The 13,392-nt window shown below is 40.4% G+C and overlaps 1 protein-coding gene across 3 annotated transcripts in view; it reads right to left on the reverse strand.

Annotated features, from left to right (window-relative positions):
* Tgs1 (Trimethylguanosine synthase 1) overlaps positions 1-13,392 on the reverse strand; it is a 79,227-nt gene that overhangs the window by 41,956 nt on the left and 23,879 nt on the right. For all 3 annotated transcript variants that reach the window (XM_071687039.1, XM_071687036.1, XM_071687038.1), the window contains exons 5-6: positions 9,237-9,715; positions 4,651-4,765 (exon numbers count right to left, since the gene is read on the reverse strand). In XM_071687039.1, coding sequence (XP_071543140.1) covers positions 4,651-4,765; positions 9,237-9,715 — 594 coding nt within the window. The remainder of the gene's footprint in view (positions 1-4,650; positions 4,766-9,236; positions 9,716-13,392) is intronic.

Genomic DNA, 13,392 nt, shown 5'->3' on the forward strand with positions numbered 1-13,392 from the left:
GATCACTCAAAATCTTTTTCAATTCATCCTTCCATCTCCAATTTGGTCTCCCACTTCTCCTTATTCTCTCCACCTTCGACACATACATCCTCTTTGTCAATCTTTCCTCAGTTCTTCTCTCCACATGTCCAAACCATCACAATACACCCTCTTCTGCTCTCTCAACCACACTCTTTTATTACCACACGTCTCTCTTACCATTTCATTACTTAATTGATCAAACCACCTCACACCACATATTGTCCTGAAATATTTCATTTCTAACACATCCACCCTCCTCTGCACAACCATATCTATAGCCCATGCCTTGCAACCGTATAACATTGTTGGAACCACTATTCCTTCAAACATACCCATTTTTGCTCTCCAAGATAATGTTCTCACCTTCCACACACTCTTCAACACTCTCAGAACCATTGCTCCCTCCCCTTTTATACTTAATTGCTGCTTTGTACGTCAGCAAGGTAGCGTGAGGAAACAAATGAAGAGCGGCCAATCTACTCACATACACTTAATACACATAACATCCATACATGCACAGATACATACATATACATATTCATATCAACATATACATACATACACATACACAGACATATACATATATACACGTGTACATATTCATACTTCTTTGTCTTCATCCATTCCTGGCACTACCCCACCCCAGAGGAAACAGCATCACTAACCCCTGCTTCAGTGAGGAAGTGCCAGGAAAACTAACAAAAAAGGCCACATTCATTCACACTAAGTCTTTAGCTGTCATGTGTAATGCACCAGAAACACAGCTCCCTATCCACATCCAGGCCCCACAGACCTTTCCATGGTTTACCCTAGACATTCCACATGCCCTAGTTCAGTCCACTGACAACACGTTGACCACGGTATACCACGTTGTTCCAATTCACTCATTTCTTGCATGTCTTGTATGTTCAGGCCCCGATCACTCAAAATCTTTTTCACCCCATCTTTCCACCTCCAATTTGGTCTCCCACTTCTCCTCGTTCCCTCCACCTGTGACACATATATACTCTTTGTCAATCTTTCCTCGCTCATTCTCTCCATTTGACCAAACCATTTCAAAACTCCATCTTCTGCTCTCTCAACCACACTCTTTTTATTACCACACATCTCTCTTACCCTTTCATTACATCACATAGTGTCCTCAAACATCTCATTTCCAGCACATCCACCCTCCTCCGCACAACTCTATCTAAAGCCCATGCCTCGCAACCATATAACATTGTTGGAACCACTATTCCTTCAAACATACCCGTTTTTGCTTTCCAAGATAACATTTTTGACTTCCATACATTTTTCAACACTCCCAGAACTTTCACCCCCTCCCCCACCCTATGATTCACTTCCACTTCCATGGTTCCATTCATTGCCAAATCCACTCCCAGATATCTAAAACACTTCACTTCCTCCAGTTTTTCTCCATTCAAACTTACCTCCCAACTGACTTGTCCCTCAACCCTACTGTACCTAATAACCTTGCTCTTATTCACATTTACTCTCAGCTCTCTTCTTTCACATACTTTACCAAACTCAGTCACCAGCTTCTGCAGTTTCTAACCCGAATCATCCACCAGCGCTGTATCATTAGCGAACAAAAATTGAATCACTTCCCAAGCCCTCTCATCCACAACAGACTGCATACTTGCCCCTCTTTCCAAAACTCTTACATTCACCTCCCTAACAACCCCATCCATAGACAAATCAAACAATCATGGAGACATCACGCACCCCTGCCGCAAACCAACATTCACTGAGAACCAATCACTTTCCTCTCTTCCTACTCGTACATATGCCTTACATCCTTGATAAAAACTTTTCACTACTTCCAGCAACTTGCCTCCCACACCATATATTCTTAATACCTTCCACAGTGCATCTTTATCAACTCTATCATATGCCTTCTCCAAATCCATAAATGCTACACACAAATCCACTTGTTTTTCTAAGTATTTCTCACACATTCTTCCGGGCAAACACCTGATCCACACATCCTCTACCTCTTCTGAAACCACACTGCTCTTCCCCAGTCTGATGCTCTGTACATGCCTTTACCCTCTCAATCAATACCCTCCCATATAATTTCCCAGGAATACTCAACAAACTTGTACCTCTGTAATTTGAACACTGAACTTTAACCCCTTTACCTTTGTACAATGGCACTATGCATGCATTCCGCCAATCCTCAGGCACTTCACCATGAGCCATACATATATTAAATATCCTTACCAACCAGTCAACAACACAGTCACCCCCTTTTTAAATAAATTCCACTGCAATACCATCCAAACCCGCTGCCTTGCCGGCTTTCATCTTCCGCAAAGCTTTCACTACTTCTCTGTTTACCAAACTATTCTCCCTACCCCTCTCACTTCGCATACCACCTTGACCAAAACACCCTATATCTGCCACTCTATCATCAAACACATTAGACAAACCTTCAAAATACTCACTCCATCTCCTTCTCACATCACCACTCCTTGTTATTACCTCCCCATTAGCTCCCTTCACCAATGTTCCCATTCATTCTCTTGTCTTACGCACTTTATTTACCTCCTTCCAAAACATCTTATTCTCCCTAAAATCTAATGATACTCTCTCACCCTAACTCTCATTCGCCCTCTTTTTCACCTCTTGCACCTTTCTCTTGACCTCCTGCCTCTTTCTTTTATACATCTCCCAGTCATTTGCACTATTTCCCTGCAAAACTCATCCAAAAGCATCTCTCTTCTCTTTCACTAATATTCTTACTTCTTCATCCCACCACTCATTACCCTTTCTAATCTGCCCACCTCCCACACTTCTCATGCCACAAGCATCTTTTGCTTAATTGAAACAATGGCTCACCCAGAAATGAATGTCTGCAACTCCACATTACTCTTTAATCCCTGACAGAAGCAAATCCACCTCATACCCTCCAAACACTAAATGGAAAAATCACTCCCTCTGAATAAAGCAACTATAAAAGGCACCACATCCAACAAATTTTTCCATCATACCTATCCTGTCAGGAAATGAATGAGGTGAATTATATGAAAATCATAAATTTTTTAAACAATTCAAAACTTGTATATCAATGTAAAAAAAATACTGTGAAAACTGCTGAAAAACAATCCCAATTTGATATCATCATCATAAAAGCATCACTAGATAGAGATGCTCTGTGGAAGGTATTAAGAATATATGGTGTGGGAGGCAAGTTGTTAGAAGCAGTGAAAAGTTTTTATCGAGGATGTAAGGCATGTGTACGTGTAGGAAGAGAGGAAAGTGATTGGTTCTCAGTAAATGTAGGTTTGCGGCAGGGGTGTGTGATGTCTCCATGGTTGTTTAATTTGTTTATGGATGGGGTTGTTAGGGAGGTGAATGCAAGAGTTTTGGAAAGAGGGGCAAGTATGAAGTCTGTTGGGGATGAGAGAGCTTGGGAAGTGAGTCAGTTGTTGTTCGCTGATGATACAGCGCTGGTGGCTGATTCATGTGAGAAACTGCAGAAGCTGGTGACTGAGTTTGGTAAAGTGTGTGAAAGAAGAAAGTTAAGAGTAAATGTGAATAAGAGCAAGGTTATTAGGTACAGTAGGGTTGAGGGTCAAGTCAATTGGGAGGTAAGTTTGAATGGAGAAAAACTGGAGGAAGTAAAGTGTTTTAGATATCTGGGAGTGGATTTGGCAGTGGATGGAACCATGGAAGCGGAAGTGGATCATAGGGTGGGGGAGGGGGCGAAAATTCTGGGAGCCTTCAAGAATGTGTGGAAGTCGAGAACATTATCTCAGAAAGCAAAAATGGGTATGTTTGAAGGAATAGTGGTTCCAACAATGTTGTATGGTTGCAAGGCGTGGGCTATGGATAGAGTTGTGCGCAGGAGGATGGATGTGCTGGAAATGAGATGTTTGAGGACAATGTGTGGTGTGAGGTGGTTTGATCGAGTAAGTAACGTAAGGGTAAGAGAGATGTGTGGAAATAAAAAGAGCGTGGTTGAGAGAGCAGAAGAGGGTGTTTTGAAATGGTTTGGGCAAATGGAGAGAATGAGTGAGGAAAGATTGACCAAGAGGATATATGTGTCGGAGGTGGAGGGAACGAGGAGAAGTGGGAGACCAAATTGGAGGTGGAAAGATGGAGTGAAGAAGATTTTGTGTGATCGGGGCCTGAACATGCAGGAGGGTGAAAGAGGGCAAGGAATAGAGTGAATTGGATCGATGTGGTATACCGGGGTTGACGTGCTGTCAGTGGATTGAATCAGGGCATGTGAAGCATCTGGGGTAAACGATGGAAAGCTGTGTAGGTATGTATATTTGCGTGTGTGGACGTATGTACATACATGTGTATGGGGGTGGGTTGGGCCATTTCTTTCGTCTGTTTCCTTGCGCTACCTCGCAAACGCGGGAGACAGCGGAAAGAAAAAAAAAAAAAATCACTAGCTCATGGATCACTTATCATCAATGGATCAAAATACACTTGCTGGAAATGCTCCATTTTTAAGCAAATCAGTTACTGTCTCTGTTTTCTTTGTCATTATACCCTATACAGGTATTCTCAAATACATACCTAAATCTGTGAATTTTGTTTTATCAAGAAATTCAAAATGGCAAATATCAGCTGCATACACTATTCATATCATTTACTAAGATTTTCTTGACTAACCTTATTTGTCTGATCTTTCCAAAATTATCTTGTACATGGGAATGCTCTTGAGAATCACATGATACAGTTTCAAAGGTTAGGTGTAAGCGTGCTTGGAAGAGCAGCTGGCTGATTCCTGCCAAATGTAAGCAACTCATATGAAATGTGAAAGAGATACTTTAATAAATTCTTCTGAAATTCACATAAATGTTTTACAAAGTTTTCAGTTAAACCAATTAGTAAAGGACTGAGGATTATTCACAAAAAATTTATCACAAAACACTACTGATTTTTCCCTGTGTCTCCCTGTTGTAGATCTTGCAGTAATGACAGAAAAACTGGCAAGAGCCAAAAGCACTATCAAGAAAGCTTAGAGAGCTTGCACTTAAAGCGTTTTATTATAAAGAAAGGGATTCACCTGAACCACTTTCAGTATAAGCTCACAGGGAGACTAAACAATTTTATCCCTGAAAAAGAGTGTACCCACTAAGATTTCACCCTCTTCAACCACCATAACACATAATGTATGAAGCCAGTGAATTCTTGTGCACATAAGACCCAACAAGCATATAAACAAACAGCAACTAGGACTATGGTATCATTGGTGTGGAGCTGCAAGTGATATCCACCAGTAACCAAAACATCACTAGAATTTGCGCCCTGGACATATTACTGAAAAAAGGCAAGAAACGGGTTTTAGAAATGAGAGAGGGGGAGAAAAGGGATGGGAAAAAGCATGGATACTCATATGGTTTTTCCTATGTTCCTTATAGGCTCCAACAGTCAGCCCTGGTTGTGAAAAAAGTATTCACTTTTCCCTTAACCCATCATGAAATGTTCCTTACTTACAAAAGCTTAAAATGGCCTAAATGAGCAAAGACTGATTTCATATTTGTTTGCTGTTTCTCACTTCGGCTAAACAATACCAGGAACACACATAGAGCTTCCTGTGGTTTCACCAGGTTGCTTCATATCGCCTGGTTCAGGCCAGTACCAGAACTTCGGACTCTGTCTACTACATCGCTCAAATTCATTCTATCTTGTGCGAGCCTTTCACCCCCCTGCATGTTCTAGTCCTTAGCACTCTAAATCTTATTCACTCCATCCATCTCCCTGCCTCCTCTACTTCTGACATATATATATATATCCTCTCTGTCAACCTCTTCTCACTCATTCACTCCATTAGTTCAGCTCTCTCAACCATACTCTCCTTATTTCCACACCTCTCTTGTACCCATTTATCACTTATGCAATCAAACAACCTTACACCACATATTGTCCTCAAACATTTCATTTCCAACACTTCCACCCTCATCTACACAATCTCATTAGATGAGACTGTGCAGCCATACAACATTGTTGGGACTACTATACCTTCACACACCTAATTTGCCCTTCCAGACAGGAAACACTTTTTCCACATTCCTCAAAGCTCCCAGAACCTTCATGCCATCAACAATCCATGACATACTTCTACTTCTATTGTTCCATTCACTGCCAAGTCTACTCTCAGATATCTAAAACATCCAACTTCCTACATGTTTTCTCTGTTCAAACTTATATTCCTAACTAACCTGCTTCTTTGTACTGCTAAAGCTAATGACCTTGCTTTTATTCACATTTGATCTCCACTTTCTCCTTTCATACACTCTCATAAACTCAGACACTAACTTCTATAGTTTCTCACTTGAATAGGCCACCAGTGCTGCGTCATCAACAAATGACAACTGACTCACTTCCCTGACTACCTCCCACTTACAGACTACAAACCTGCCCCTTTCTCTTCGACCTTTTCATTTACCTCCATCATCACCCCATCCATCAACAAATAAAACAGCCATGGTGACATCATACCCCCATGCCACACACCCATCTTCAAGTGGAACCACTCACCCTCTCATCTAGCTACACACAAGCACATCTTACTATCTCTATCCACAGTAATTTTCCAAGTCTAATGACATCCTTAAAGCCCTGTTTGGAGACAAATGATGATGTTCTAAAGGAAGACTTTTCTGAGCTAAAACAGGCTAATTTCTATATTTAACCATGTCTCTTTTAGCAAGCAACCCTGGGTTTGGAATATTCTCTACCCATTAAACTGATACCCAAACTTCATCAGAGTTCTACCATAACACTGCATGAATTTCACTACCTTATCCTCTTATTCCTTATGCTCAATGGAAAATAGTTTGCACAGCCATAATTCTCATATAATCAACAGATTATAAAACATATAAGAATCTTCAAAAACTCCAATCCAGACTGAGATGAAATCATGAGTTTCTTTTTACAAAAGTATCTCAGTAGCATCTTTCAAACAGGATTTAAAACATTAATATCAAAACCCAAACAGTATTCTTGTTTAATAAAACAGTATTATTAGCTTTATCCTTATCATGAGAATGGCTTGAAAGAAACCTCTACACAAGATTATCAAAATATTAATTATACCTCTAATTCTCTCAGAAAAGTCAGAGAAAATGTTCATACAGCGACAATGTTTCTGAGTGGAAGGGCAAACATTATGCAAAAGGTCATCTAGTAAGTACTTTCAATACTTTCTTCTTCAAATCATATTCTTTATATCAGCTAAGAAGGTACAGGCAACTGAATGCCAACTCAAGGCCATTTTATCTAAATCATTTAATAAACCTGATCATTTTTCGCGTGTCAGCGAAGTTGCACCAGGAAACAGACAAAGAATGACCCATTCACTCATATACACATATATATACACAAATACCCATACATGTACATATACATACACATACATATACATATCAACATATACACATATACATACACATACATAGATATATACATATACACACATGTACATATTCATACTTGTTTGCCTTCACTCTGTTCCTGGCGCCACACAGCCCTACAGGAAACTGCATCACTAGTTCAATATTTCTCATATTAGTAAGGCAGCATCAGGAACAGATGAAGAAAGGCTGCCTTCATTCACATCCATTCTCCAGCTGTCATGTACAATGCACTGATACTACAGACCCCTCTACCCACAACTCAGCTGCACACACCTTTCAATGTTGTCCTCCAGCTGCTTCACATGCCTTGGTTTAGTCCAGTGACAGCACATCAGCCCCTGTACACTACAATATTCCAATTCACTCTATCCTCTGCATGCCTTTCACCCTCATGCATGTTTAGGCCCCAACCACTCAAAACATTTTTCTCTCCATCCTTTCATCCTTAAATTTGGTCTTCCCCTTCTCCTTTCCCCTTCCACTTTTGATAAATACATATCCTCTCGTCAAACTCTCCTCACTCAGTCTATCCATATATCCACACCATTTCAGTATATCCTCTTCAGTTCTCTCAACCACACTCTTCTTATTAAGGTACCAAACCATTTATCTGGAAAGCTTGGAACTGTAGACCCGGATTTCAAGATTTTCTGGAACATGGCCTAATATAGATGTAAAATATAAAATAAACACAATGAAAAGTAAAGAAAAAAATTGTAATGAAGAGATACAAATTAATAACCTTCTATGAAGCCCGCCACATTCAAAACTAACCAGTTTCAAAAATATCCAGATTTCTGGAATCTGGATAAATGGTTCGGTACCTGTACCATACCTTTCTATTACCCCTACTATTATTTGATCAAACCACTTCACACAACACATTGTCTTCATCTAATTTCCAACACATCCACCCTCCTCCACACATACCCATCTATAGCCATTGCTTTGCATCCATACATCAGTGGTACTACTATACCTTCAAACATACCCATTTTCACATTCTCACATAACAACCTTTCTCTCCATAAATTCCTTAATGCCCCAAGAACTTTCACCCCCTCATCCATACTGTGACTCACTTTTGTTTACACAGTTCCATTTGCTTCCATGTCCTCCTTCACTGTATCATTATGATTTGTTTTACTATTCTTCTTCAACTGTTCACTGTCGTCTAAAACAATTTCTTGTTTTCTCTGAATTTAATCAATATTCTTTCTCCCCATCCTTCAAGTAGCCCATCCTCTTTCAGGTCTCATACTTTTCCCTTAACCTCTTTAACATACTCCTCACTATCACTCAACACTCCTTCCCAGCACATAACTTTCAAACATTTCACTTACCTCTTTCACAAGCAATTCAACTTCATTCAACCACTCACTGCCCCTTCTTATACAATCACTTCCTAACATTTGCATCCCAAACACTTCATCAGTACATACATTAAAAATCTGATGCTGAATGGCTATTTGGTCTTTAGCTAAATGGGCTATGGCCTAAGGGAAGACGGATTAATGGACAGTCTCTTGAGGACCATTAACACCAGTGGTCAAGATGGTGACCTTTCTGTCAGATCATATATATTCCCAATTCACAAGATCAGTGTTTCCATTTACTAAGAGAGGTCTAAGGAATAGGTCACTACTGTTAATTTTCACACACAGAAATCAGATGACTGGCAAACTAAAGGACTATGATGCTGAGTAAGGTGCATCAATGTCGTACTTTTAAGAAATATAATGACCCAAACTTCAGTAGAGTCACAGCACTTTTAAAATTAAGGAACCACTCAATCAGAGAGGACAATAAGACTAACATCAGAATCATACATACCTGAAATGAGAGGGTATATTAAACCAAGGGCATGGAAAGCACCTCTTGTTAAAAAACTTTTAACGGCTGCAGTTACATATGAACCTGTAATCCACTTCCCTTCATCAACATTGTGGCCATTCTTAGGAATTTCTACAGGTAAAGGTAGGTCACTTCTCTCTTCACTGGCAACAGCATTATCATTAATGACACCAAGAATGTTTGAAGTCTGATCCTTCTCAGAGAAATCAGCATCATGCTTTAAGTCATTTAAGACTGGTTTGTCACAGTCACATACACTTGATCCATATGGGTTCTCAGGAAGTCCAGGATCAGCATCCATCAGAAAATTTGATGTCTGTTTGGGAGTATCAACAGACAAGCCAACTGATGAGGCAGATGCTACTTCCACAGAATCTTTCCTATCACCATCATTCCAGTTATCTTGACCATCTTGAGACTGAACATACTTTAGAGCCCATGCAAGGCCTCCAAAATGGCTGAAAATAAAATATCAAATCGGTATACTGTACACAACATATAAAAGTTTAATCTGTTTATGGGTAGGGTGGTGAGGACTATAAAAGCAAGGGTCCTGGAGAGAGTGATAAGCAGTGTACAGGCCATAGAGGGTGAAGGGGGCCTGGCAAGTGAAATAGCTGATCTTTGCATAAGACAGAGCACAGGTGGCACATTCAGGTAAGAAGGTGACAAAGTTGGTGGTAAAGTTTGGGAGAGTGTGTGAAAGGAAAAAGGTGGGGGCAAATGTCAACAAAAGCAAATTTATTAGGTTTAGCAGGGCAGAGGGACAGGTTAGTTGAGGGTGAATGAGTCTGAATGAAGAAAATCTGGAAGAAGTGGAGTTTTTAGATACCCGAGAGAGGACATGGCAGCAAATAGAACCATGCAAGTGGAAGTGAGTCAAGGGGTGAAAAAGGGGATGGGGAAGGTTCTAGGAGCAATGAAGTTGAGAATGTTTGAAAATAATGTGGTGAAAGGTGCTTTAATCAACCAAGTAATAAATGGGTAAATGAAAGGTGTAGTAATAACAAGTGTGGTTGAGAAAGCTGAAGAGGGTGTGCTGAAGTGGAATGGACATATGGAAAAAATTAATAAGGATAGGTTGACAAAGAGGATATATGTATCAGAAGTGGAGGGGACAAGAAGGAGATCAAACTGATGATGCAAGAATGGAGTGAGTGTGACATTGAGTGCTCAGGGTATGAAAATGCAGGATGGTGAAAGGGGTGCAAGGGATAGAGTGAACTGGACTAATGTGGTATACTGAGAGCATGTACTCTTAATAGACTTAACCAGGGAATATCCAACGACAGCACATCGGCCCCGTTATACCACATTGTTCCAATTCACTTTATTCCTTGCACGCCTTTCACCCTCCTGCATGTTCAGGCCCCAATCACTGAAATCCTTTTCACTCCATATTTCCACCTCTAATTTGGTCTCCCACTTCTCCTCATTCCCTCCACCTCTGACACATATATCCTCTTGGTCAATCTTTCCTCACTCATCCTCTCCATGTGACCAAACAATTTCAAAACACCCTCTTCTGCTCTCTCAACCATACTCTTTTTATTACCACACATCTCTCTTACTTTATTATTACTTACTCGATCAAACCACCTCACACCACATATTGTCCTAAAACATCTCATTTCCAGCACATCCACCCTCCTCAGCACAACTCTGTCTATAGCCCACGCCTCGCAACCAAATAACATTGTTGGAGCCACTATTCCTTCAAACATACCCATTTTCGCTTTCCAAGATAACGTTCTCGACTTACACAAATTTTTCAACACTCCCAGAAATTTCACCCCCTCCCCCACCCTATGATTCACTTCCGCTTCCATAGTTCCATCCGCAGCCAAATCCACTCCTAGATATCTAAAACACTTCACTTTCTCCAGTTTTTCTCCATTCAAACCTAACTCTCAATTGACTTGTCCCTCAACCTACTGTACCTAATAACCTTGCTCTTATTCACATTTACTCTCAGCTTTCTTCTTTCACACACTTTACCAAACTGAGTCACTAGCTTCTGCAGTTTCCCACCCGAATCAGCCACCAGTGCTGTATCATCAGCGAACAACAACTGACTCACTTCCCAAGCTCTCTCATCCACAACAGACTGCATACTTGCCCCTCTTTCCAAAACTCTTGCATTCACCTCCCCATCCATAAATAAATTAAACAACCATGGAGACATCACGCACCCCTGCCACAAACCAATATTCACCGAGAACCAATTACTTTCCTCTCTTCCTACACAAACACATGCCTTACATCCTCGATAAAAACTTTTCACTGCTTCCAACAACTTGCCTCCCACACCATATATTCTTAATATCTTCCACAGAGCATCTCAATGAACTCTATCATATGCCTTCTCCAGATCCATAAATGCTACATACAAATCCATTTGCTTTTCTAAGTATTTCTCACATACATTCTTCAAAGAAAACACCTCATCCACACATCCTCTACCACTTCTGAATGGGAATGGATGAAGGTACATGTGTATATATGTATATGTCTGTGTATGTATATGTATGTATACGTTGAAATGTATATGTGTGTATGGGAGTTTATGTATATACATGTGTATGAGTGGGTGGGGCCATTCCTCGTCTGTTTCCTTGTGCTGCCTCGCTGACTCGGGAGACAGCGGTTAAGTATAATACATAAAATAAAATAAATAGAATAAATATATATGTTAGGAATAAATAAGGTAAAAGCCTCTGCAAACACTTTACTAGAGTTGTTCTCTGACACTTACCTATTAAGGTTGGAGCACTAAAGGCTAATAATATTAAGTGGCAGTGGAGTTCGCTAATTATGGAGGCTATTTATGTGGCATCACAGATACAGACAGATAGATAGAGAGAGAGCAAGTGAGCAGAGAAAAGAGATTTGTGTGACAAACACCAGGAGAGATTGAGTGTAGTAGAATGGCAAAAGCTGAGAGAAAATGAAGGGAGGGGAGTGGGTAAGAAATAGGTATTTAGGGAAGCAGTGATGGCATGTGCAAGAGATGCATTTGGCATTCAAAGGTGGGAGGTGGGCTGATAAAAAAGGGTACTGGGTGGTGGGATGAAGCAAAGATGCTAGTAGAAGAAAAGAGAGAGGTGTTTGGGTGGTACTTAAGAGGAAGGAGTGCAACTGATTGGGAGGAATATAAGAGAAAGTGGCAGAAGGTCAAGAGGAAGGTGCAGGGATTGAAAAAGAGGGCAAATGAGAGTCGGGGTGAGAGAGTATCATTAAACTTTAGGAAGAATGAAAAGATGTTTTGGAGGGAGTTAGATAATGTATGAAAGATAAAAGAACAAATGGGGACATTGGTGAAGGGAGCAAAATGGTAAGTGATAAAAGGCAGTGATGGAGTGAGTATTTTGAAGGCTTGTTAAATGTGTCTGATGATAGAGTGGTAGATGTTGGGCGTTTAGGTTTATGTGGTATGCAAAGTGAGAGTCAGAGAGACTGGTTTGGTGAAAAGAGAAGAGGTGGTGAAAGCCTTGTGGAAGATGACATCTAGCAAGGTAGCAGGAATAGATAATATTGTTGTTGAATTTATTAAGAAAAGCGATGACTGTGATTTTGTTTGGTTGGTAAGGATATTCAGTGTAGGTATGGATCATGGTGAAGTGCCTGAGGATTTGGGAAATGCATATATAGTGCCAGTGTAAAGGCAAAGGAGTTAAAGGTGAGTATTCAAGTTTATTGAGTAGACCTGGAAATTTATATGGGAGGGTACTGATTGAGAGGAGGAATGCATGTACAGAGCATCAGACTGGGGAGGAGCAGTGTGGTTTCAGAAGCGATAGAGGATGTGTGAGAAATACTTCAAAAAACTGATGAATTAGTATGCTGCATTTATGGATCTGGAGAAGGCATATGAAAGGGTTGATAGAGATGCTTTTTGGAAGGTCTTAAGAATATATAGTGCTGGAGGTAAGCTGCTAGAGCAGTGAGAAGATTTATCAAGGGTTTAAGGCATGTGTTGAAACAGGAAGAGAGGAGAATGACTGGTTCCCACTGAAGGTCATTTTGTGGTACAGGTGTGTGATGTCACCATGGTTGTTTAATTTGTTTATGGATGGGGTGGTTAGGGAGGTAATGCAAGAGTTTTAGAGAGGGACAAGTATACAGTGTCTTGGGG

Source organism: Panulirus ornatus, chromosome 43 (assembly GCF_036320965.1).
Source record: "Panulirus ornatus isolate Po-2019 chromosome 43, ASM3632096v1, whole genome shotgun sequence".
NCBI classification, from domain to species: domain Eukaryota; kingdom Metazoa; phylum Arthropoda; class Malacostraca; order Decapoda; family Palinuridae; genus Panulirus; species Panulirus ornatus.